This window comes from Ascidiella aspersa, chromosome 7, assembly GCF_963924565.1.
Source record: "Ascidiella aspersa chromosome 7, kaAscAspe10.2, whole genome shotgun sequence".
NCBI classification, from domain to species: domain Eukaryota; kingdom Metazoa; phylum Chordata; class Ascidiacea; order Phlebobranchia; family Ascidiidae; genus Ascidiella; species Ascidiella aspersa.
In genome coordinates this window covers 10348799-10375696 of record NC_139453.1, presented here as the reverse complement: position 1 = coordinate 10375696, position 26898 = coordinate 10348799, and the positions used below count along the sequence as shown (strand labels likewise).

Genomic DNA, 26898 nt, shown 5'->3' with positions numbered 1-26898 from the left:
CTTCTGACAGGTGGCAGAATTTTAGCGTCTAGTTCTTGTTGATGTTGTAAAAGTTAAGGCGTTTCGAAACAAAAAAACATTATAGTACAGATAGGAGCAAACCTAAAGCAAAACTTATTGAATACTGATTTAAGTTCGCACCTCTTCTGCCATCTTTCCTAAGCAGTTTGTAAGCACAACACAACGATGGTTCGAATTTTATTTGAAAACGAAAATAAATGATTGAAATAGGTCTAATGCTCCAAAGTTGTTGACGATTGCCATCACTTGCTGGTTACACTGTACAAGCCATACTTGCACGACCGAACAACTTCGCTTATCTTCGAGACCACGTTCACGCTTATTTTGACAAACAAATTGATCAGACCTCGATTCCGCCTGCTTTCAGAGCTTCCAGGAGAGAAGTCTTCGTGGCTCCGGATTTGGCATGGTCCTGCCACGTTACTAGGGTCTGTCTTGCCTTAAAACAAAAAGTGTATAACGTTAAGAAACGCCGATAAATACGACGAAGGTACGCACCGTTGAAGATATTGGTAGAGGTTATTAATTAACGGTTTGCATTGGGGTTGTGTATTTCACAAAAATTCACAAATGTATATTTTAGATAACGTGCAATTAATAGACAAGAGAACGAGAGTTACTTGTTTAACATCGATAGCCCGCTTAAAACAGAAATTAGCTAAATTCTATATTTTGCTGATTTAGAAATAACTATAATTAAACAGATAAAACAGTGACGGACTCAGGATATTTGAGTTGGGGGCATTAAAATGACGTCAAAAAGTTACGCTATAAAACAACTGTTCTTTGTTCTCAAACGAACTTGGGCTCAAATATGAAGCTGAAATCCAGTGTAATTGTGCGTATCGCGAAAAATTCGCCTCTGCCTTAGACTCTCAGAGCAACATTTGGCACTTGGACATGATCCACGCGGAGACAAGATAAAAATGTTTACCACACCAACTTTTAAAATGCAGTGCAATTAAATGTACGGCTCTCACGCGGCCCACAACTACATGATAACATTAAACTATTCAAAAGTAACTCACGGCCCACAGTCCGACGACCACTGTCCTAAAGTCTCCCGGTGTACTATGATATGCGCAGTGTTGTAATCAAGTTATTTTCAAATGTACTAGTCAAGGTATTCGCGAAATTTCGTAAGTCCATGCCAAGAGTTTTGCTAAAAATAGCAACAACAGTCCAGGTGGTCGGCTGCCCAGGTCAAGTATGCCTGCCTTATGTTATGAGTGGTCTGTCCGACATACGAATTATCAGATGCCCGACGTACATCCATTTATAAAAGAGTTTAAAAAAAAACAAGTAATAAAAACACTACCAATCAGGAACACCCCGGTTGCGTCACCTGCAAAACGTCGTCGTCCGAGTCTCCTTCTATCTCCTTCACGTCCTTGTCCTTGATGCCGAGGTGCGGCGCCAGCTTTTTCCACTCGGCGCCGATCTTGGTCGCGAAACTGGTGACGTCATCACTGGTCAGGCTGTCCGACGCTGCGCCGGCGGGTTCTGTTGAAATGAAAGTGAATTCGTTTTAGTTACCAACAAGGTATATCTATATAGACCAGGGGTTCTTATACGTTTTTACCGCGGACCCTAAAAAAAGCTTGCTTCGCATGGATCAGTGTCAGCAAGAAATTGAGATACAGTGACCTTGAGACGTCATAATACAAACTGACCTAAAAAATTGATGTTTTTAGTCCAAAATCAGTGCAAAAACGTTTTATTTTTAACTATAGCCTAATTTTTCTTTGAAAAAAGATTAATTAAATATACACTAATAGTTCAATTAGGCTTTTATGGACCCCCTGTAACTAGTTCACCTACCCCCAAGGGGTCCATGGACCCCAGTTAAGAACCCCTGATATAGACGTATATTTCAACAGCAACATTCAAAAACAGAATTAATTGAAATACTTGAATTGATTGAATTAAGAGCAAACCAAGGGCAGAAACAGATTCGACAGGTTTTTCGGTTTATTTCAGTTTCGTTTTAAACACAATAAATTAGTTTCATCCGGCCATATTTATCGCTTTATTTCATTTTCCATTGCCAAAATTTGCATAGTCTTTTGATGAACTAATGTTTACGTATGCTTAACGGCAAGGTTTTGATTTAGTAAATATTGGTAACTCTATCACGAATTGTAACAGAGTTGTTTCCAACACCTAGTTGACTGCGTAAGAAATTAACAACCACCCTGTACCCACCTTTATAATTTGATTGTTTATCAAACAGTAGATATGGGATGTTTTGACTAAAAAGTAAAGCCGACATCCATAACACTAGTGTCGAAACGACGATATAGTAATACTAAACGCAGATTACAATCAAACGTTTAAATTGAGTTTTAATTTGTTATTTAAGTTTTATGATTTAAAAACAACCTTCGCAGTCACCAAGACCTTTAAACCACTTGTACAAATTGCGAGACTTTAAGCAACGAGTTAACTGAGAGATTATAACCAGACGTTTAAATTTATTTTTCTTTGTCATATTTTTACGATTTGAGAACAACCTTTCCAGTACTGCGGAACGCTAAATCAAATACCAGGTAGTTTAGCGAACAATACCAAGATGTGTTATCCAATACTACGTTACAAATCAGTAATTTGAAAGTTTGTCTATGCACATCACACATAAAAAAGATTTAATTAGTTGTCGCCATGTTAAGCTCCAGTTATGAAAATTTAGGACAGTAAACGAACCGTTACCTTCGCTGGCTTCTTCGTTTTCATCTTGGCTTTCAGCGAGCAGAGATTCGTCTTCTTCAAGGTCGTTGCTCTCTCCATCAGCGTCCAGTACACCGTCGTCTCCTGTTGTACCGCGACAAATAAAATCAGAAAAACGTAGAATGGCATTAAGAACACTGCGTTACTATAGGCTAGTCTTAGTGGTTCCCAATCACATCGCTCAATGGTGCCGAGAGAGATTTGGAAATCTTGAAAACTGTGTTTTTTTGGCTTTTTTTCTCTTTGGTAAGCCTTTTTGCTTACAACCAACCTCAATTACTTTAATCACATAAAACTAGTGCAGTCAGGAACCCAACCTAATTCAATGGCAACCAACCTACTTTAAAGAAGCGACTCATTGGTTGAGTATTACTGGTTTAAAATAACGGTAGTGAATACTAACATGTGCAATCATACTAAAACATAGGGTAGCGGGTGAAAATTTTTCACTAAGCAATATTGAAGCTCACCTTCCGCGTCTTTGCCGTTCGCATCTTCTTCAGGGACAGCATCTGGCGGTTTCATTTCGCTATCCTTGGTCGTTTCATCTTTCGCCGCGCTCTCGGGCAACTCTGATTCAGGGACCTGCGGAACAAAAAATACTCTTTTGTTACTTGGAAAGCAAATTTTGTACCAGGAGTGAAAGCATATTGATTTTCTTAGGAAAACGATAAAAATGTTCAGAGATGAAGTCACTAAATTACGTCATAACCGGACGTTTTAAACAAAAAACCTTGGGGTAATCTAAGGTTATCCTTCGGCGTAGTGCGAAAATGCGCAACTGAATCCTTGATTTAAATTCATTTAGGGCTATGGCGGATTGCCGGGATGGCCTGGTGAACGATGGAGATGACCAGGTAAAAAAAAATGCAAGTACGGCGTATCCGCAAAAATAATTTTACTGGAATGCTGTTCCACGCCGCTACGTCTTACTTTAAACACTGCTTTGTGGGGTTTATTTGCTCTTTAAAAACGGGTGACCGTCCGCAGAGTAGAACAAAATTGGTAAACGAGCTTAAAAGATAGGGTCAACGGTCAACGCGCTAATTAACATGGCTTATTTAGAACGAATGCAAATCATACAGGCGGAAATTCTATTAGCGGAAACATAGCCGATGCAAAATTGAAAACCATTGCCAGAATGAGGTTTAATAGCAGATTTTCTAATACATCTTTGATTCGTGGAATTTGTTTTTGGTTACCTTTGGTTTCGGAAACTCCTTTTCTAGCTTCTTAACGATGGTGCTGAGGTAGTCAGGAACGTCCTTGAATTGCATCTGGGCAGGTTGGCTCATGAAGAACAGCTGACTGCGCTTGGACAGCAGACGCAGAGCCTTCCACTGGAAATTTGAGTTCTTGACTAGTCTGGGGCAAGAAAAAAGAATAAAAACGATGCCAAATCTAAAATAACTATTGTAAAAAAAATGTGTAAAAAGGGAAGAGAAAGAGACTCGAACCGCAGACCTATGTTCACGCTTTAGGTAAACTGGCCGAAAAACACGCGTTTTTAGCTTTGAAAAAATAAGTTAACAAAACAGCACATTCATTTAACAAAACATGTTATACGTTATTCACATTTTCACCATTTGGACTTTGTATTGTACGAAACAGGCACCGTAATTTAGCGGACGGCATCATTTTTCCCTCGTTGTGGTTGTTTGTGGGACTGAGAGGAAAATTAAAGCAGTCGGGTTTAGAGGTAACTAAGAAGATTGGAACCTATTACAATTTACGTTTGCGCCCCCTATTTAGACGTTGGCCGCGTTTTATTGTTTTACGTCTTATAGTGTTTTATTAACGTTTCGTTCATATTGATACAGTTTAAGACACTTCGTGTAGCGCTTGGTATCTGACCGACCGTTCGGTAGGGCTCCTGTAAATTGGATGTTGCACTGAATCTGTGATAATGGAGATCACCTTGAACCTTGCAAGATAAATGTCGACCTTATTTCCTGATCAGTAACAGCTCTTAAAGGCAGAGGTGTACAGTCGGTTTAAAACATCTTGACTTCGACTTAAAACCATCTATAGTATTAACCGTAACCATGTTTTAGTTACTGTTACGCTAATTTATGGAAAAATACTTTGTATAGATATATTTTACCAGCAAAGGAATCAAGATATACTGGCGAGGCCTATATTGGCAAAATGTAAATATATCTTGTAAGATCTTTTAATAGTGTCTAATCTGAATTGCCAGCTTTGTAAAGTATTCTCCTGTAAATTAGTGTAACACTATAACTAAAACATGGTTACGGTTAATATAATGGTCTCCAGTCGGATTCGAGTTGTTTCAAACCGAATGTACATCTGCTTATAAGAAAACAGGAGAATATAGGTTGATGGTTCCAACTCACTTGTACTGGTCTTCGATCTGGTTCTTCGGGTCTTCCTGCTCGATACATTCGCCGAAGAAGTCCTTGAGTGAGGGAACGAAACCGCGCGACGCTGAGCGACAGGCCTGGAGGTTGTCGGGGCACAGGTTCCACAGGCGGGTCAGTTCGGGGCTGTAAGTGAGGTCAAGGGTCAATGGTAAAGTTTGGAGCCACGCCTTCCGATTTTCAAAGAGACGGCGCTATTGACAGTATACGCGAAGATATTTGCGCATACTTCGATGGGACGTTTTTTTCGGAGCGGTATGTGAGAAAATTACTATTTTTCCGCTTAGCTGTAGCAATTTGTTTGCAAGGGGTAATACAAACACAAAATTACAAAATTATTGGTTTTCAAGATTATGATGGAATGTTAAGTTTTTGCAAGGGGATAAAAATTACTATTCTTCGTATTTTGAATAAAAAACTGGGTCAAAATAAACGAGATCTGCAATCGCATATTGAATCTTTTATGTTTATCTTTCATCTCTGTAACTTATGTAGACTGAAAAATGGGCGTGATTTACTGATATTACCAAATGCAGATAATGTCATCATTTTGCTTAATTGCAGTTACAAAAATAACAAACATTAGAAAAAGTTGGAAAAATACTTTTCAATTTATGGTGAATGTGAATGCGATTTTTATGATTTAGGGACAACGGGAATGCTTAGAAACTAGCGTTTTTTTAAATTATGCATTATTTATAAAGTGACGGAAATTGAAATTTGAACAATAATATGATTTTTGTATTTCAACAAGGCAGAAGATATAAAGACTGATAAAATTTTGGGAAAAAAAAGTTTTTTTGTCCTTTTTAGAAATATGAAAAACGTTACAAAACGTTAACCACCCCTATTAAAAAAACTAAAACGGAAACTTCTTGAAAAAACGAGCAGATTTTTGCCGATTTTTACCTTCCCATTCCCAGGGGGCGGCCGGCGACAAAATCCTCGGCGATCAAGTGAGCGTTCGGGTTCATCTTCCGTCGTTTCAGCGCCGGTGGCTCGACCGTCTGCTTTTTGCTCTGCTCCTTCATGAAGCTCGGGCAGCTTTCGTTCTTCCAGGCGATCCAGAACTCCTCGCGCGCCAGAATGTGCTGCGACGCGTTCGAACAAGTTTAAAGAGGTAACAAAACGAGTTTGGTAATTAAGAATCGAACAAAACACCGCTTTCGAACGAGTTTAATGATTTTGAATAACAAGTTTGGTTTTTAAAATGAGACTCGGAACAAAACAGCACGTTCGAACGAGTTGAGGGTGTTTGAATAACGAGTCGTAACGAGTTCGAAATTAAAATTAGATAATAAAAATATGGCGCGTTCGAACGAGTTTAAGGTGTTGGTATAACGTTTTGCAATGAGATCGGTCATTTAATTTTTTTTTACAAGATCTACCGCCGCGTTCTAAACCAGGATAAATCGAACGAGTTTACCAATTTTAATAGTTTAGCGTTTCTTTTTTATGACAAGACGTGACTTGGATTTGAGACGCTCTAATAATAAGTTGACCATGATTTTAATTTTTTTTAAAAGACTAGGCTTTGCAACGAGTGCGGTAATTTAAATGAGATATTAAAAATATGGCGCTTTCGAACGAGTTAAGGTGTTGGAAAAACGAGTCCCAACGAGTTGGGTAATTTATAAAAGAGATTCGAACAAAACTGACCGTTCAAACGAGTTTAAAGAGTTGGAAAAACGAGTCCCAACGAGTTCGGTAATTTAAACGAGATAATTCAAAATTATAGCGAGTTCGAACGAGTTTAATGAATCGGAAAAATGAGTTGCAACGAGTTCGGTAATTCAAATTTAGTAGGAAAAATATAGCACGTTCGAATGAACAAAACGAGTCCCAACAAGTTCGGTAATTTAAATTAGATTAGAACAAAATAGCGAGTTCGAAGGAGTTTAAGGTGCTGGGATATACCGAGTTCGATAAATTAAATGAGATTAGAACAAAACAGCGTAACAGCAATATAAATCTACTGAGTTAAAAACGGGCCACAACGAGTTAAGTAAGTGAAATGAGTACGTAGGCAAAAAGCGCGATTTAAAACAAGTTGAGTGCGTGAATTTACGAGCCAAAATGGGTTCGGTCGATCAAACGAATCTAAGTGTGCAAAAACGGGTTTAGTGCGTAATGGGTGGAGGTGAAACGAATTTTAAGTGCAACAAGTCGAATCGAAATCACTTGGCAAAATACCATGTCGAAACCACTTCACTAAGCAAAACGAGTGCGTTGGAATATCTCTTCCAATTGAGCTCAGTAAGCAAACGAGTTTTGAAGGGTGAATCGAATTCTATACGCTTAAAGTTTGCACTATTCCTCAATAGAGTATATTATGTCAACATGTTAAGTTTGTGAAACTATAGGTGACAAATAATATCGAAGATTTAGGAGTCCAGTCAAGCATTCTCTTGATACTCGTTATTCAGAAAGGTCGAGGAAAAAACACCTTTCGGCCTTCAAGGCCCATTTTTACATGAAGTTTAGGTTAGTTTCTGTTTAGCCATGTCCTCACGCGCTAATTCTTTGTATATATATATTCGCTGTACCAAGGTTGTTGTAGTTAACGTTACAGACCTTGATGTATTTCGTGAACTGTTTGCCGTTCGGTGGCGTCTCGTCAAGGATTTCAAATATCGTTTTCTCTGTATCCTTGATCCACTTTTTCTGAGCTTCGGTCAGCGACATTTGGTTACTAAAATGATTAGGCAAATAAAAGTAAATATTCTATCTCTTTGGAAATTTATATATAGATATTGTAAGTGGAACTTTTATAAGGCAGTATTTTTTACACCAATGTTTTGCAGACTAGAAAAGTTTGATAATTATTTCGATGACATTCAATAATAATAGGTTTAGTGTTTCCAATTAATAAGGGACCAACGGTGCTGTAACGTATTGAGAATATCAAATGCTACAGGTGCTAAGCTCTTTCGTTTAAAACTTTGTACTTCTCCCGAAGCCAGTGCTAGGTGACATGAAAATCTGTAATAATTTAACAACCCTGTGGAAAAACTTGCTTTAAACGTAAAGCTATAAGTACCTTTTAAATTTAACTAAGGATGTTAGATACTGAAACAAGATGAGAAATTGGGTGAGAACTTGGCGGCGAAACATGTAGTCGTTAAGTTGCAGGTTTGTCAGCTTTTCCGAGGTAAGGAATTTGGAGAAATGAGCGCTGTACGATAAAACAATAATGAAGTGAGCTGCAATACGACAGGGATAACCACATAAGAATGCCTAAATAAAAAGCTTGATAAAGCAAACATCAGTTATCAGATCGATTTAATTTTTTGACGTGAGATAACTTATCTTAAACGTAAGACTAAAAACGTCTTGGCATCAATGGCTATTAACACTCGCTTGTCGCATGACAATGAACATTGATTAAATACGTGCGTCACACATGGTAAAAAGTCATACATAAAGTACAGTAGGGCGTAAATTCGCTACGTTTTATCTCGTCTGGGCGAGTAATGATTGGTACACACCCACCCAAATGGCAAGTGTGCATTTTAATACGATACAATCTCATTTTCTGTAAACCTGGGTTGCTGTGTTGATGGTAAACGCTTGCTGCCTTGAACATCTTCCAGTTTAAAACTTGAAAAGACTCTGAACAGCGAGTTGGCATGCTAAAAATAATGATGTACATGGTAATGTCTCTTGTGAAAGTAAAAAAAAATACATTGATATTGCTCAATAAAATATTCACAAAATAACTCACCCCGACAAATTTCTCCCAAAGGTCTTTGTTGTAACATTGCACTGGATATCTGAACATGTCTTGCAAACTCCAAATGTCGTTGTACAGTTTGTAGTCCACGATGTCTCTGGAGTATTGTAAACACAAATGTTTAGATTTTACACTATGATAAAAATATAAACCGTATGATGCGAACACTGAGAGCCGACATGGCAGTTATGGAAAACCACAAAGTATATTAAATTTTGTTTAGTTACGTTTCTTTTTTCTCGATATTGAAATCCTCTTCAGCATTAACTTCAATGGCATCAACTTCCATTGACTCGTCCTGCTTATTCAAACTATCATCGCTAGATGTTGGTCCTTTGCCCGCATCTTTGTTGAAGATCGTTACATTGTCCATATTGAATTGACTGACCTTAATGTTTGTGAGTTGTTATTATTGTTTTTATAACAGTTGTTATACATACAATTATATTGTGTATATCATTAATTTAAAAAAAATATTCAGAGTTTACATACAGTTTCAATCAAAATAAAAATAACGTTTTGAAGCCTGGTTGAATATAAAACATTGATATAGGAAAACACTTTCAACATCTTGTAGACTTAAATATATTGATAATAATGAATCAAACAATGGACCTAGCAGTTTCAGCATATATACCAGATTTAGGGCAGACTTTTCAGATAGCGGAAAGAGCCTTGCAAGAAACAGCTGAATTCTGCCACAAAAAACGGTGTTCTGCGATTGCGAGAGTCTTCGTAACAGATCATTGCACATCCGCAAAAGATAGTTTTTTCCTGAAACGTTGTACAGTTACAGGCCAAAACAGTAAAAATAACTTTATTACTTTTTTAACAATATATAACAAACATACAATACTACCTGAAAAAAATGATGATTGCTTACTCCATAATACATGTATATATATAAACATTACATAAAGCTACCTGCAGTATAAAACAGAGCAGACTTCCAAATTGCAACGCGCTCCTCAATGTATTGAAACACCTGGTCGCACATGTCCAATGTGTAGCAATCCAGAATGTCAGCGAGCAGTATGAAGGGCATACTAGGGGTGCAAAAACCTGGTGAAATACAATAATAATAACACAACTAATACTCAGCTAACCAAATATCTGAAATAATGGTCAATTAGAGGTTTACCGATTTTGATTTGAAGTTTATTAATTATTTTTATGAATTACAGGTATTACTTGTAACTATTTTTTATGCTAATTAAAAAATGCTTTTGTTTGAAAAAAAATTAACTTTGAATTTACATAACTTTAGATTTAAATCAATGAATGAATCATTAGGCAAAAAAGAGATTTTGCATATCGCTTAAAATATTGTCAATTTGAAAAAATAATTCTAAGCTGTCAAAAAAAATTATTTTTGCGACATGATTTGTTTTGTGCACTGGATCCAGTTTATGTTAAAATGGATCAAATGAATAAAACAGTTAAGTTTCTGGCAGATTTGAATCGTCCCGCTGTAACCCATTTTTTTTCAACCTTTGAGACCCATACTTTGGGAATTGCTGGTTGAGACCAAACTTGGACAACTAAATTATATTAGCTTTTCACAATTAGATTAGAATTAAATCTAGAGCATTTTAGTTTTTCCAAATTAGATTAGAATTAGAATTAGATTTTGAGTTTTTTTTTAAATTAGATTAAAATTAGAATAACCGAATTCCTAAAAATTGAATTTAATCTAGAATTTGAACTAGATTTTCATTTAATTATTTACAAATAATTTAATTTAAATCGCAAATTATTCTAATATGAACGTGAATGGTATAAGTGTGAGCATAAGTCGTTCCAACCAAAGAGTGTTAATTTAATTTTTTTGTTTTAACTGACAGATTTAAAATGCTGTTGGACAAAGCAGCAGATTTGGTAAAATCTAAATTAGTTTGGAACTAGAATTAGATTACACAAGCAATTCCCAAATTAGATAACAATTAGAATTGGCTGCATTTTGCTCTAATTTATTGAATTAGGAAACTAGAATTATCTAGTTGCCCAAGTCTTTTATAAATTTTCCCTTTTTTTTGGAAATATAGTTCATTATAAAATGATCACCATTTTTAGCCACGGCAACTGAAATGGCGATGATATTAAGCATCTCTTTCACTGATGTTGTAGATTTCAGATGGTCTTTTTTGCCGATTTTTTCTTTAATAAGGTCCCGAAGTGTTTGATCGGTGACTGTCCTTTTCTCAGCCTCAGAACCCGAGAATTGTGTGTACATTTCCGTGAAAAACGAAACATTTTCTACATTCTTCTTTTTGATGTCTTTGAGTAGAGTGTCCTAAAACGTACAAGTATATATAAGTAAAACCTCGCCTGCTCAGAATCTGATCTGATTCCCAAATATAAATAAATAAATACGCGTTGATAGCTGCCAAGAACTAAAACGATGAAGTCACAATTTTGTTTTTTTGTCCACCAATTTGAGGTGCCTAGGGGTGCAGACTCATAAACCTCAAATACCCACCTACATACCATTCTATGCTTAAAAATTTGAAAGTTCTACGATGTCTGCTTTTGTCCCGCAAATAAATTTTCAGTCTATATAATAAACTGAATGGCTTAAATTACGCCTAATTACACTCTTAGTTATTCACGAAAATGTGCATTACACAAACAACATACCTTAAAAGTTTGCCTTGACTTTTGAAATAAAAATTCGGTTCCCATGATTATATGAATGATGATGATTGGATTCCAAAATTAATATAACTAGTTGTTTCTGTATATAGTTTACCGCTTAAATTACAAGTTTGCAAACTTAATTAAAATATTTTAAAATCTATTTTACATGTTTTACTAGTGATTGGGAAATACTTTAAACTTTACAGCTTAGTTCAGCCACACACAAACTGAACAATTTAGGAGAATAATTTTGATTTCTATGTTTGGTCAACTTTCTGTTAAGGGAAGTAACCATTATTACAACAGTTATTATATTTACGTTTAAGAAAAAGGTTTTATGTACAAATACATATTCGAATATTCACCTTATCCGCTATAATAATAGATATAATTGACACCGGCAGGATTACAAAAGTTCTTCTTATATGGGTATCACCACAAAATGCAAAACATAAGTTCAATTTCTTATAGTTGGTTCGATGGAGAGTTGGGATATTTCTCCAAAAAGAGGGGTTGGGTTGATTATGAGAAAGATTTTAAGTTTTTTGATAGATTCATAAAATATTATTTCGCAGTTTATTATTTTCGATGTGATATGACAGACCAAAGAGATTATATTATAATCTCTTTGGACAGACACGTTGTGTGAAAATGCAACTTTCACGTAGTAACAAAAAAAACGAGTTCAGGTTTTTTAAATACGATCAAATGCTTATGCGGTAAAAACTTTTTGTAATTAATAGTTCCATAGATCGTCGATTAACCGTATCCGCGGTTAAAAAAAACAATTATTTGCGGCCAATAATCTTTTAGGCGAAATCAAATCTATTAAAAAATGCAACCATGCGTGCAGTCGTTCAAGTATCCACGAAGAAAAACAATAACAAGCTTTTCGCGGAAACTGTAAGGGCGAGTTGCTTTGGAGTTTTTTTTTCTGACATCTCAATACGAGGTTTTAGTTTTCTGAGAGCTAACGGCAGCTGCCTAAATCTATTGCTACAAATATGACGGAAGAAAAGATGGAATTTCAGTTGATGTTGGTGAACGAAGTGAGAAAGCGACCGGCGCTATGGGACAGTCGCCTTTCTATCTTCAGCAGTTCCCCTTTGCGTGCCAAGCAATGGCAAAACGTTGCACGAGCACTTTGCGTCACACGTGAGTCGGTTTAGCTGCTTTTACCTGTAGGGGCGCTGGTCTAGAATCCTACAGGTCGGGTCGCATTATACGCGTTTTTTTTCCGGCGACAAACGCTAGCGTCGTCCAGTAACGTATTGCCAGTAGGGTTCCTTTCCGGGAATGTTTCGACGGGAAATTCCCGGGATTTTTATCGCGAATTAACGATCCCGAATCTCAGGAATTTTATTTTTACCAATAAAAATGCACCCTGCATGCATGTTTTTAAAATAAAAACAAATAACGGCGAAGCCTTTAATACGAGAAGTTCTTGTAAGATTGCAGAAGCAATACTAAAGAACATAAATGTGCTTAATTAAATGTTTGGAGCTAATATTAAGTAATTTTGAGCATAATAATGAGATAATTATAGGTATAATGTTTTTCGTTGCGATTCCCAGGAATTTTCATTTTTTACTTCCGTTTCCCGGGAGTGAAACAATCTGGGTTGAAGAGGAACCCTAGTTGCCAGTGTTAAACCGAAGGTGTTAAAGTTGAAATATTTCAACTTTCCGCTTCCGAAAGAGTTTTTAAGAAAAGTTTTACGTTAATGCCAGACATGCCTAGCGTGAACCAATCTTACCACTTTTTCAGGCTCTTTCTCTTTCGATTTGGTACTGAGAAAGTAATAACACAAAACACAATATGCGGGTTAGCTAATGCTTTAAATCAGCTAACACCTCAAATGTCAAAATTGAAATTGCAAGAAGTAAGTAAATATGGGGAATAAAATAAATAATATTACTCGACAAACTCAAGTGCTAACTTGCACCTTAACCCAAATAATGTTCGCAATATAAGTATATCATCCCTGGGATGAAAAATGTGGTAGGATTCTAGACCAGTGCCCCTGTGAGTTTTAAAATAATTATTGGTAGCATCTAGGTCAGGGATGGCGAACCACTGTCCCGCGGGTCACAAAGTGACCCACCACAAATTTTTAATGACCCAGTTGTCTTTCCGCGACAAAAAAAGTTTGCCGACCACCGCTTTAAGGGAAATTAAGAGTTCGCAGACTAAAAGTTCTAAAAACCCTGGTTATGCCAATAAAAACCATGCTGAAAAAGCTCTCTGCTGAACTCCTGTAATCCCATAAAAAAATCTGCAGCATTTGTTAACTATTTAGCTTCTTACTATTTGTGGGTATCCCAATTTGGAAATCAGCCAATACCTTGAATTACCAAACCAGACAATAACGCTTAAAATACCGCACATCAGAGTTTCGCATAAAATTAGCAAATAAATAAATATATGACCCACTTGCGCATTTTGTAAGGATTAATGCGTGTTTGTGACCCGCGCGATGAAAAGGTTTGCCATCCCTGATCTAGGTCCTAGGAAACATAATAATCCCTCAAAGTCTGCATTTTGTGAAAGCCTAATATTTCAAAGCCGGATGGTTGTGTTTGCCTAATTCAGTTAATTTTACAACATATTCTTTTTGTCCTGGTAGCATAAAGCAGTGCTTGTTTATCAGTTGAATGGTTCACCCCAGGGTGAATAAAATTTTTGCAGGGGTGACTGAGCCGTCAAAAATGGATGATAGCTTGCGAAACAGCCAAGTCATTTTGTGCTGTTATATATAGACGAGGTAGTTTTATCATATCATGAGACAAGGATTAATGAAATCTGGAGATAGATGCTAGGGGTGAACAAAACTAAAAATGTTTAGGAAGCACTTGCATAAAGAATCGCCATGAAACAATAGCAAATTCACCTTAGATGTGTTGTTTGTTTATTTAATTTATTTTGTTCTTCAGCTGAAGAAGCGACAGAAGCTTGGTTCAAGGCGAAGACCATTTATGAAAGGAACCGCACCCAAGATAGCTCCTTTTTGACAGGAAAGCCATCGCGCTGCCTTGCTAAACGCTGGCTTTTTATGGATTCCATGGCGTTTCTTGACCCAGTGATCACACTACCAGCCGACATTAGCCCCACCTCAGTCTACTCGCCCACTGATAGGTGCGATTTGACTTCAGAAAAAAGCGCAGAAGAATACCGACCCAGTCTGCCAAGCAATAGTGCCTCTGTCTCACTCGACAGTCCGTTCAATGGAAGTGAAAGAATGCTGGAGTATGTTCCAAAGTCTCCAGAATCCAATTTTACCAACAATGATGTTGAACACCTGAGTAGCCTTGTCACCAATCTGCAGGATGTGTCTCATCTGATGAAGGACATACTCTTTAAGTTGCAGAGTGCTGGCGATTCGTCAAACATTTATGCGACGCATATTGCAACAGAGTTGAAGCTGATAACAGACCCTGGTACTTTGGCATTGGCAAAATACAAGATTGCAAATGTCTTGTATGAAGCAAAGATTTCAAATTTGTCGTCTAGATTATCAGTAGACACTAGCCCTTTTTGAGTAATCTAAAGGATTTTTTTGTTTTCTTCTACTGTTGTTTTTCTTTCTATTTATTTTCTTTGATGTCTCAAAATGTGTGAGATTATATATTTTACATCTATTTTGCCAACTTGTGTTTCTCAATATGTAATACTCAGTTTTTCATCACACTCTGTTCTTACCTTGTTTTTTTATCTTGTTTTTTTCCACTGTGTTTCTTAACAGGCTGTCCATTGTGCCTAGATTTTGTTATATCCTTATAATGTAATTGTTTTAATTTTGTTAATATAGGTTGACGTGTCCAGCTTTTAAACTCTTTGTTCAACTTTATTCTTAATTTAAAAGTTTTTGGATCAAAACAAACATGGATAAGTCGAGAAAACAAGCAACATGTATTGTAATTGGGGCTGGTCAACGTGGAATGGCCTATTCAAACTTTGCAAGATATTTTCCAGATAGGGTAAAGAATATTTTGTTGATTGAATATTTATTAATTCCAAAATCGGATATGGTACATAATTATGATGATAAACTGATCTAACATTATTTATTGTGTAACTGTTTTTCAATATTGACATTTTTGTTGATTTCAGCTGAAAGTTTTGGCGGTGGCTGACCCATCAGATAGGGCCCGGGAAAATTTTGGAAAAAGATTTGCATTATCTGATGACATGGTTTGTAAAGGTATTTTTATTTCATTAATTTTTCATGTTTTTTTTATATTGGAATTTATACAAAACTATAATCAGTGATTGAGTGAAATAATTTTTGGTCATTCTTTTCAGCAGATTTAATTTCATATTATTTTTTACGCGAAGTAATTTAAGTTAGAGTTGTGTTTGTTTATTAAGCATTGTGTTTCTTTACTTCTTTACACATAACAGTTTTATTTCCATGCACATACTTTTGTGTGTTTGCTTTTTAAAATAATTAATGTGTGCATCAAAACACTTTACCATGAACTACTTTACAATAGAAACATAATTTTATTTGCGGAAATAAATTGTATAATTATAAGTGACCATAAAATGACTAAACTTTTTATGTGTGTAGATTGGAAAGAACTAGCTAGCAGAAAGAAATTTGCAGATTTTGTGTGTGTTTGTACTCCTGATAAGTTTCACAAAGAAGTTGCTTTGGCTTTTATTAAACAAGGCTACCATATCCAATTGGAAAAACCTATGGCGGTAAGAAATGTTTAACACAAATCCAATATATGTGCATAAATATACTGTTTACTAACACCCAATTTTATCTATGCCATATATCGCCATGGCAGAATGCCAGCGATTTGGCGACCAAAAAGTAGGTGTAATTAATTATTTCAAAAAAATTTAATTGTTTGATTTTTTTTCCAAAAATCCATTTCACAAAAACCTTGTGGTGATTTTCACACTTCTCATATATATATATATGTTCTTGAAAGCCTGAAAATTTCTGGAGTGTAATTTTTCCTAAAGAGACAATTTGTTGCTGCAAAGAGTTAAATAATATTTTTTAATTTGCCAGTGTTACAAAATCAACAGGTTAAGTCTATATTTTGCACCAGATTTTTTTTGCAGGTTAAACCAAAATAAACAGTTTTGCAAACCACTATTTTGTTACGTCATTTTCTCCGAACATCATTTAAAACACTAAACTGTCCATGGAGAGTTTTCTTATGTTCAAAATGGTGTCTGTCATGTAATGAAACTGCCACCAATTCTTCCATCTTGCAGAAAATTCATATGGTTTGCAAATAAATAAATGCATAGTTAATGGTTTCTATCATGTTTTTTTGTGGAAACAGGGTCAAAATTTGGCACATTAGGAGCTAGGTGGTGCATTGTGTTTTTCCCGGCTCTTATATTTGACTCTTATTATATTTAAATGTTTGTCTAGTCGTAAAAATTGATTTTTTGTTTGTAGACAACTGATTCAGATTGTTTGGAAATATTTAATGCTTGCAAAAAGCACAATGTCTTGGTTTGTGTCTGTCATGTCTTGCGCTACTATCCACCTAACATCAAGATAAAGGAACTAATTGATTCCGGCGTGATTGGCGAACTTGTCACAATACAGCACCTGGAACCAGTTAGTACTTTTTTATTGTATATATATACTTTTCAGCATTCAATATAAACATATGTTTATTTCCAAAAGTTGGATTACAGTTTTCATGAAAAGCCTTTATAATAATTTTCCTCTAAGATTTAATTTAAAAAATCACTTGGTATTTGCAACAACATGTCTTTTATTTTTTTAAATATTGATCGTTAACTACGTAACTTTAAACTAAGTAGCGAAAATGTTAGCTATTATAAAAATTGTTCGCCGATAACCATATATATAATATCCAAGGTCGAAATAACTTATTTTTTGCCAAAGTTTAGCTTAGGTAAACATGTATGTGTACATTCATATTCCACCACATTTATTATTAAAATTTATTTTCTGCAGGTTGGTTTCGATCACTTTGCACACTCTTATGTACGTGGAAACTGGAGGAACACAGCAGAGAGTTCTTTCTCATTGCTTGCCAAATCGTGCCACGACATTGACCTTATCTGTTCTTGGATACAGGAGAAGTGCAAAAGCGTTTCCTCATTTGGATCCCTAAATCACTTCAAACCTCAAAATAAGGTTTGTAGACTGTAGTTAATTGGTGCAATAAAAAAAATACACAGCAATAAAAAAAATACATTTTATAGCTCTTCCCTGTTTTTGAGCAAAACCCACCGCAAAAAAATCAGTAATTCTGCTGTGCAAAAAAAAACAATCCTACAATTTTATAAAGCACAGCCATGCTGTACATTGTACAACTAGTAATATTGGGCAACAATTTAAATCCAATAATTGCGACAAATTACTTTGTTAAAAGCTTTGCAAACTGCTTATCACCATTCCCTTAATTGAGTTTTGCTTTGCCACTTATGTGAAATCCCTTATCTCACTTATCTTGCCACAGTATGCAACTGTTTAGCGGATGCAATAAAAAATAAGCAATTTAAGTAAAAAAACGCTATGCCGAATCAAATTCGCTCGCCCAGTGCACCACCGCATTTTCAAAGGTGCGCCCATAGGTAACAGAAACACTAGTTTAGGACATTATGACCATAATTGTTTCGAGACATTTTCCTATTTTTGGTATTGTTTTCTGATAATAAATATTACATAGATCAGTGATTCACAAACTGTGTGCCGAGGCACACCAGTGTGCCTTGAGAGATTGTCAAGTGTGCCGCAAAACTTTTTGTAATTTCGAAAAATAAGTAATTTGTATTACCAATCCGCATATACACAAGCATTTTAGACTTAAATACTCACTCCTTATTACAAATTCACAATATTGAGACATTTACATTACATATTGTTTGTTGTGTGTTAGGGGCGACTTTAAGATGACTCTATTGTTGTTCTGTTAAAAGAGTGTCGCGAAATATTTACGATATTTTAGTGTGCCACAAGCCAAAAAAGTTTCGGAACCACTGAGATAGTTATTTGTTCAAGTTGGTTAGTTGAACCCTCCACCAAGAATAAGGCAAACCACTTACGGTCATGCTTTTTATCAACAGCCTAAAGGTGCGGCCAGTCGCTGTTTGGATTGCTCGGTTGAACAGTCTTGCCCCTACTCCGCCGTGAAGTTGTACCTTGACCGGGCAAAGGCTGGTCACTTCCGTTGGCCTGTTTCCGTGGTGACGGACGTTGAGGACATCGGGATGCTGGAGGAAAAACTAAGGACTGGACCTTACGGAAGATGTGTTTACGAATGCGACAACGACGTGTGCGACAATCAAGTATATACCAGACTTTATTATGTATATAAATTCTGGTTAAACAAATAAGTCTGAACCTTTTTATTAATTCCTGTCTAAGCAAAGTAGAAACACTTTAAATAAAACTAAGGTGGCAAAAAAGGATAGCCAAAATTTAAGTAAAAGAATACATGATGACCCAAAACCAAATAATACCAGTTTAAGTGAAAAACATCAACCAACAAAACGGCATCATTTTTATAAAATAAATACCACTTTTGTTGGATATTAATAGCATTTTTTCAACTAAATTGGTATTCCTAATATATGCCACACCTTCACGATTGTGCGTATATATTATATGAAAGTAAGGGCGTGCCATAGAAAAGATTACGAAACACTGCTTCAGAACATTCAATTTAGCGGCCCAAATCTTTCGCGCTACCACACACTTGGTATAATGTGCAGCATTGTTGAGATGATGTCATATCGCGCAATACGCCTGTCAAGTTTTTTCCTGTTTTGTCTTTGAGTACAGCCTTAGCAGTGTAAATTTAAGTCATAGCATGTTGAGTTGAGTTATTTTTATGTCTTTCTACCATGGTTATTACGAAGGCTTTGAATTACATCCCCGTCTGTTTAAAATATTTTATAAGTTAATGCTTAGCAAACAAAAAAGAGAATTGCCGAGTAAATATTCATTATTATAATAACTGAAATTTGCCCCCAAAGAATTAACCTGTAGTTTTTTAATTTGGTCTTTGTATCGACAACCAATGTTTTATATATTTCGTTTTTTTTACGAAATCCTTTCCAAATCAAATTACAATTTTTGCATCTTCACGCGCAGGTTGTCAACATGGAGTTTGAAAACGGCAAAACGGCTTCCTTTACGATGGTCGCCTTCTCCCAGAAAGTGTGCTGTCGATCCACAATGGTGTACGGAACAAAGGTAATAATAAAACGCCGTATTAAATAATGGAAATCACCTTCGGTGATTTAACTTCTTATGCCTTTTAAAGGAGTTTCGACAGAACTGTTGTAGATCACTTAAAATCACCATTGTATTCGCCATACAGTCCTTATTATTTCTGTGAACGACTTCTAGTATATTGTGACCTTTAAAATTTTGAAAATAAAGTGTTTTTTATAAAAATGTTGTCAACCACTGTTTCGTTTAAATTTATTTGGGTCTATTTACAGGGTTTCCTTATTACGTTTTTAGAAAAATATACACGAAGCCTGTTTGTACAGTTAGCGTCCACCTTATTTTCCCCAAAGATAGGAAATACGATCGTTTTTTCTTAAAATATCGGTTCTCCATAATATGGTTTCTTTCTCCAAGAAAGATACTTCTCGTTGCTTTAACGCTCAATAAACGTGCTAGCTTATGTCAGTACGCGAAGAGTATTATGTGTTATACGCAGGGCGAGATCACATACCACGGCGACCGCACAGTTCACCACTTCGACTTCTTGACACGGAAAGTAACGTCGTACGACTGCAGATCCAAAGAAACTGCGACACCCTCGGGCCACGACGGCGCCGACTTTGCTCTGATGGAGACCTTTGTCGAAGCTATGCAGGTTCGAAAGTACATTGGAGTAGACAGAAATCCTTATCAGATTAAATTTCGAAAAGTACAAAATTTACGTAGTAAGAATATCAAAGCCCTTACAGAAGTAGGTATCGTTTTGAACCTTTCGAATAACTCTTTATTTATTTTCGGGTTATTTATTATTTCCGAAACGTTCAAAATGATACTTGTTTTAGTATGGGCTTCTATATTCTTAATACGCCTTACTGCAACCTCCAAACTTTATCCTCCAAAGTGCAGTATTTGATGTTTGCCAACTGTTTTGTTGGTAAAATCACGTAGCTCGTGTTGCAACCTACATGTAAATCAATACTGGCCGCGTCAGCTGTTAAAAACATCCTAGCAAAAAGATAATTCCTAGAAATCCTGAACTTTTCTATTGTTTTCTTGCCAGTTGTCAAATAAATTGCAAATTCCCTAAAGCAACCTACTAAAGTCAATATCGACCTTCTTTCATGTAGACCAACAACCACGACCTTATCAAAACGGGCATCGACGCGTCTTTAGCCAGTCACCGCATCTGCTTTGCCGCCGAACGATCTCGTCTAGAGGGAAAGACACTGCACGTAAACGCGGACGACGACTGGGAGTAGCTCTTCGACCAGAGGTCGGAAACCTATGCCTCGCGAGCCATATATGGCTCTTTTGATGATGGCATCTGGCTCTCTGGTATAATCTAAGCTGGTACTTTTTAATTAGCATCTTAATAACGTAACACAATTAAGCAAAACAATAGATGGATTCGTAACAATCGTGCTAATAGGCTAATCTAAAAGCTTACAAGGAAAAAAAAAAGTTTACTATTTTATTATTGCTTTCCCAGAAAAATATTGTAAACTTTTATGACTCACTTTAGATAAAAGGTTTCCGACCCCTGTCTGAGACGAACAGGAATGGTTGCTTAAATGATTACTTAAACAAAAAAACTCAAAAAGTCGGAATTTGCGACAAGGCTGTAGTTAAATTGTAGTCTGTATACCTTCTTTGGTATTTGTTTTATATATTTGCCTGTAATTAATGTATTACTTGTTTACCCTAATATTTTTTATGAAAATTGGTACTAAAAGTAATCTGTTCTTGTTATTTGATAATTATCTTTAAACTAAGAATTTATATGTTTTGTTCGTTTTTTCTAATACTGATTACGTTTTATAAGTTTTGTGATATACAGACGAGTTTGTTTTGGTTTTCTTGTGCACTTAATTATTTCATTTAGACAAAAATTCTAAATTTATGTATTTTAGTTCATATTTGTTAACTGTTATTTAATGTGCAATGGTATACAATAAATAAATTCCCCAACAAAAAGAGCTTGGGAAATAAACTTTTTTTAAAAGAGGATTTGAGGGCTAAAGGCCTGTCCTGTCCAGACACACCAAGAAAATTAAAATTTAACTGACAGTGTCTGGATGTTTGAAAAAGACAGTGTCTGGATGTTTGAAAAGGACAGTGTTTGGATGTTTGAAAAGGGTTTAAAATACTGCTCAGAAGACAATTTTGTTATCTCAAAATTAGAAACATTTGTCCATTTTTTCAATGAAATATTAACTGCCCCTTTTTTTTCTTGGCAATGGCCCAACAGTCTGTAGATATTGTGGTTACTAATATTAAGCAGAAGCAATAATTAAAAAAATGAAACGAAAAATTTGCTTGCATTTAACAAATTACCTACATAGATGCAGTAACTGCAATAAAGTGCTGCTACCCAATTTTAGTACCGCATAAAAAACGCCTTACTATTGGTTGCGCAACTTTGTCAGGTATTGGAGTAATCTAAATCAGAACCAATCTCAATAAATCTAAACCATGTTAACTGCTGCAGTAGGCAACCCAATCAAATCAAATGACGACCCAATTTCGGGACACGATCTATGGGTAGACAAACACTGATATGGACTAACCTTGTCGGTCCGTAGTAATTTTTTTATTCTTTGCGATAAGGTTTTAGCACAAAAAAAAAACCGAATAAAAATAAAAATACCCATATTTATATTTGATAACAACTTTGCGCCACCCACTTTGTTGGAGTGGCTGTTTCAGCGATAGTTTGGAATAAATATAGCTCTGTGGCAAAGATCCTTTTTATGATTACCATGGTCTGTCTTCCTTACCATCGGTGTACCGCACTTGTTAGACATTCCTACAATGAGAATTGAATTACCGTATAGTCAGGTCAGTTGCCCATCAAAGAATGTCTAAGGGTGATTCAACACGGTAATTTGACCCGTTTAAAACCGTCTAACCTAGTACTCGTGAACGGCCGGCTATATAGTGTATACTGGTTTAAAGCTAGAATATCCTGTACAACAGATGACAACATATACGAAAAGTATTACTATAGAGATTACAGGTCAGGATTAGTGCATGTCATAAGTTTAACAGAATATTTTTTGATTCTTTTATGCTTTAAACGGGAGGTAATGAGTTATCTGGGCCAATGCGAAATCGTGCTGTAAATTTAAATCGTAAGACGAATGTAGCCTATTTTACTGTACTAAAAAACTAATTTTTAGTTTTGTTTTACTTTGTGAAGTATACAAAGTTATTATTAGTTATTAAAGGTAAACCACGGAAGAAAGGTTAAAGGGTCTAACGGTTGCCGCTTCGCTTCGTTGGTTTTTATGCTCTCTGAACGCGTGAAGGCTAAACCGATTGGGTAAACCTGCTTGTTATATATATGGCGATTTCAAGTTCGTCTCTTAGTTGCTGTACATAAACGCTGTGGCTGACAACCTTTTTGTTAGCGCGACCCATTTTTAAGTTTAAGTTTTCGAATACATAACGCGATCCAGAATGTTGATGTATTACAGCCAGACATTTTAAAAGTCAAATAATAGTCACCGTTTCTATTTCCATTGTCTTAAAGTGACGTCAAAACGTGACGTCATAAAATTTCTTCTAATTATTAAAAAGTAATCCTAAGAACACCAGATTTCGTTGATTTTGTTAAAGTTTTAGGTTGGAGAGGTGTTTGTTTTAATTTATGTGCGTAAAAAAAGGAAAATACAGTTTAGGTATCATCCCCTGACGGTTGGGTCAACAACACTAAATTGTTAGATAGACAGGTCATTTTGCTTCTTATATTTATAACTTTTTTAATATTTGATTGTTTTATTTTTTCTTTATAAATATTTTTTCATATTACACGGCGACCACCCAGACAAGCCCTGGTGACCCCAAAGTTGGGAACCACTGATGATTTTGCGTCTACAATGTTCTCATATGTTTTCTAAACAGCTGTAGTAAGCTTTTTGAAAAAGGAGTATTTATGCATGATAGAGGAACAAACGCTGAATGGTTGTTCGAGTCGGAAACGCTGGCAACAAGCTTTATAATTAAAAGTGCTGGATTTTATATGCAAAAGCCCTACAAAGACTATTGTTGTGAAACCATACGACAGTATCACATCCTGTATTTTAGGATTGTTTTGGAAGATAGTTTTGCTCTATTGTAGCTGATATTTTTGTGAAAAGCTGTTTCAGTGGACATCTGGATAGAGTCAATCATATAAAAAAAATCTAAAAACACTTTTTATTTTTATTTCTTGAACGAGTTAAACCGAATACCTGCTTTCTGATTTTATCAGAGCAATGGTTTTATTAGAGTATTAATCGCATTGAAAAAGTTGGTAACAGGTCCGCATTAAAAACCAATCTATGCGTACGAAGGGAATCATTGGCAATCAATGAGCTATCTCACTTTGTTATTGTTTACTATAGTTTATAGCTGAAAGAGCAAGCACCTTCCAAATGTGTGATGATGTTAACAGCGATATATATCTGACTCATATTAACAGCAAACAAGATGCATTAAAAACATACTAAAATTATAGTATCTATAAACTATACGTGTTACGAGTGAGCGACTGTGTAGGCTATATTATACGCCTACATGTCGTTTGTGTGTGCAAAAACCCCCGCTTTTTTGTTGGCCGAACATAACGGTTGCATTCAGTAGAAAGAGAGTGGCCCAAATAATAGATAAAAGATTCATTCTTTCTACTGAAGATAATCAACAGATCCGTGTTTAGTGTTTATAACGGTTGCAGATTTGTTATTTCTGTTAGATTTCAACATCGTTTAAGAGTAAGCGTAGAAGAAATGTATCTAACTACCTGGCTCGCTTGTTTTGCCTTATTATGTGCACCTGTGGTCACAGGGCTACGCTGCCGTGCTGGTTACGAGATCGATTCTAGCCTGTACCGTGACAACAAGTGGAGCGAGGTGGATTGTGAACCTGGCGAGCGCTGTGTGCGTATTGAGGGCTCCGCAACGGTCAGCTACTACTTCAACTATTCGGTTAACGTGAATTTTGCACAGTGTGCAAATTCAGTTCAGTGTCAGAGCGACTGTAAACAACTGGCGCTCGACATTGTACGAAACAACTTTAAAAGCAAACTGGATGAAGCAGGCGTGACCCTGGTTGGGATAGAGTAAGTTGTAATATATTGGCATTTGTGTTTGCCGAGATGTCTGCCATTGTTATGGGTTCTGGAATGAACAACCGGCGGCTTTCGAGTCGTATACAGTATGGTGGCCCATGACTGCCATCCTGTTTTTTTTCAATTAAACAAAAAAAAAAAAAAAAATTAAAAAAAAATCAAAATAAAAAAAAAAAAAATTTTTTTTAAAAAAAATATAAATAAATAAAATAAAAAAAATTGAAAAAAAAAAAAAAAAAAATTGTTTTTTTAATTTTTTTTTTTTTTGTTAAATTGAAAAAAAAAACAGAATGGCAGTCATGGGCCACCACACCCATCTGTTTACCAAGTTTCATGCTACTCATAGTTTTTTTCTTATATTAATGTTTTACTCTAAACTGACATTAGTTGAATTTGGCTAACTCGGTCATTTTCTCAGGTCATCAATTTATACAGGTCTACGTAAGTAACATCAACTTTTTAGATGGGTTTAGTATATATTACTATGTAAATATAATATTTATTACTAACAGGTTAGTATATATTACTATGGTTTGAGCGGCTTGATGACAGTTTGATGTTTTAACAAATCCCAGTCAAAACAGTAGTATTGCTGCTGTGCAAGCATTTACAAAAATCTGGTCAAGCAAAGCTATTTGTAATTGAGTAAGAAAGATATACGGTGACAATTATTTCTAATCGCATGTATGACGTGGCTTTTTGCGTATTAACACATAAGTTTGAATAAGGTTCTTGGTATCCAACTGTTTAGCAACCCCTTGTCTATAATTGTTTATTTTTGCCGAGTAGGCAATCGGTTGTAATATTTTCTCAATAATACAATTACTTCCTTTTGCTGGATGGATATAAATTTATGGTCGTTATATGCTTTGTATTGCGCAGATGTTGTTTTGCTGGTTTAAATTGTCAACTAAATAACAATTTAATTTTAAGATCTCAATTAAACAATATACAATAACATTTTTTATCAATTTGTGTCATAAGCTAAGTATTTCCAAACCTGTTAATTTTTTTTTATCCCAGTGTTGCTGAAAAACCAGCAAAACTTAACGTAAGACAGGCCTTTTAAATTGTCAGCTAAAAACTGTGGGGATATTTTTTATTTGAAATCAGTCATGAAAATATTAAAAAAATATATATGTAAAAATATTGAGTACCTTAATTACCTTTCTGCTCGCAGCAATTGCAAGATGGAATGCTGTGACCATGCTCTGTGCAACAGAAAATTGGTCGGTAAAGAGGAATTGTGAATACTTATGAATGGTGGAAGATTGCCTGTTTATGTCTTCGCGACGCATATAGTCGTTACTGTACTTTTAATTTTTATTGTTTATACTCTTGTGCTGTTGGGGATTTTATCGAAAATTTATTCTACGAATAACCCTGCAAGAGGAGTTTTGATTTTCATTTATATAGAAATACCAACGGAGGACTCATGCGCAAGGACCACAATCTATTTTTATTTTATGCTATATAATCAAACTGGTTGGTCATTCTAATCAAATCTGGCCTATGCAAAATCGCAGAGAAACAGATTGGCGATTATATTTCAAACTTCAAGACATATTTGCCACTTCTATGAACGTTTAGCACTGTAGCCTATTGCATTTTGTTTGCAGTTCTAAATAAATAACTATACATATCGAACTATCTGATGACCCACTAAGCAAACCAGATAATTCTTATTAAAATTGGACCTTTTAAAAAAAATTAAATTTGAAGCAAAAGCAGTAGCATAGCTCTTTAAGTTTCTATACTCAACTCAAATGTTGTTGTACGTTTAGGCGAGAGTTACGCACATATAAAATGTTTTAGACAAGTTCTAAAGTTTAAAGACATGAAAACATAATAAACAACAGATTTACCAACTGCACTAGTTTAATAAAATATACCTTATTGCAATGTCCAAGTGTGTTTTATGTCTGATGACATTCCAACGGGTAACTTACAAAAGTCTTACGGATGATGTTTTTATGTCACCCCTCCTAAAACTTAGTATAGGTACCTAACTGATTCTACTCCAATAGAAAAAAGCGTTATATCAATTTTTATATTTCAGCTATAGTAAGATAAGATACACGACGTTGACCAGGTTGTGTTGGTTATTTTC

The 26898-nt window shown here is 35.5% G+C and overlaps 4 protein-coding genes across 5 annotated transcripts; 3 read left to right on the top strand and 1 right to left on the bottom strand.

Annotated features, from left to right (window-relative positions):
• Positions 1-185: 185 nt before the first annotated feature.
• Positions 186-11709, bottom strand: LOC146137674 (THO complex subunit 1-like). 2 transcript variants are annotated; one of them, XM_083393481.1, is made up of 16 exons: positions 11500-11709; positions 10927-11155; positions 9787-9924; positions 9500-9636; positions 9090-9250; positions 8854-8959; positions 8673-8761; positions 8170-8304; positions 7704-7821; positions 6039-6220; positions 5106-5255; positions 3951-4113; positions 3219-3333; positions 2725-2832; positions 1367-1524; positions 186-460 (listed from the first exon to the last, which is right to left on the bottom strand). In XM_083393481.1, the coding sequence occupies exons 1-16, from the start codon at positions 11542-11544 to the stop codon at positions 362-364; spliced, it is 2133 nt and encodes a 710-aa protein (XP_083249607.1). In that variant the 5' UTR covers positions 11545-11709; the 3' UTR covers positions 186-361. The 2 variants fall into 2 exon arrangements, with proteins under 2 accessions (XP_083249607.1, XP_083249608.1); XM_083393482.1 differs by having other exon boundaries at positions 2731-2832.
• A 744-nt stretch (positions 11710-12453) lies between these two features.
• LOC146137673 (uncharacterized) lies at positions 12454-15307 on the top strand. Its single transcript, XM_083393534.1, has 2 exons — positions 12454-12654; positions 14433-15307. The coding sequence occupies exons 1-2, from the start codon at positions 12504-12506 to the stop codon at positions 15035-15037; spliced, it is 756 nt and encodes a 251-aa protein (XP_083249660.1). The 5' UTR covers positions 12454-12503; the 3' UTR covers positions 15038-15307.
• LOC146137672 (uncharacterized) lies at positions 15072-21641 on the top strand. The gene is made up of 9 exons (XM_083393533.1): positions 15072-15476; positions 15610-15700; positions 16070-16203; positions 16925-17089; positions 17456-17638; positions 18571-18792; positions 19601-19702; positions 20178-20336; positions 20809-21641. The coding sequence occupies exons 1-9, from the start codon at positions 15381-15383 to the stop codon at positions 20938-20940; spliced, it is 1284 nt and encodes a 427-aa protein (XP_083249659.1). The 5' UTR covers positions 15072-15380; the 3' UTR covers positions 20941-21641.
• A 2694-nt stretch (positions 21642-24335) lies between these two features.
• On the top strand, positions 24336-26435 carry LOC146137671 (uncharacterized). Its single transcript, XM_083394156.1, has 2 exons — positions 24336-24779; positions 25969-26435. Exons 1-2 carry the CDS (start codon positions 24448-24450, stop codon positions 26036-26038), a joined length of 402 nt encoding a protein of 133 aa, XP_083250282.1. The 5' UTR covers positions 24336-24447; the 3' UTR covers positions 26039-26435.
• Positions 26436-26898: the final 463 nt, after the last annotated feature.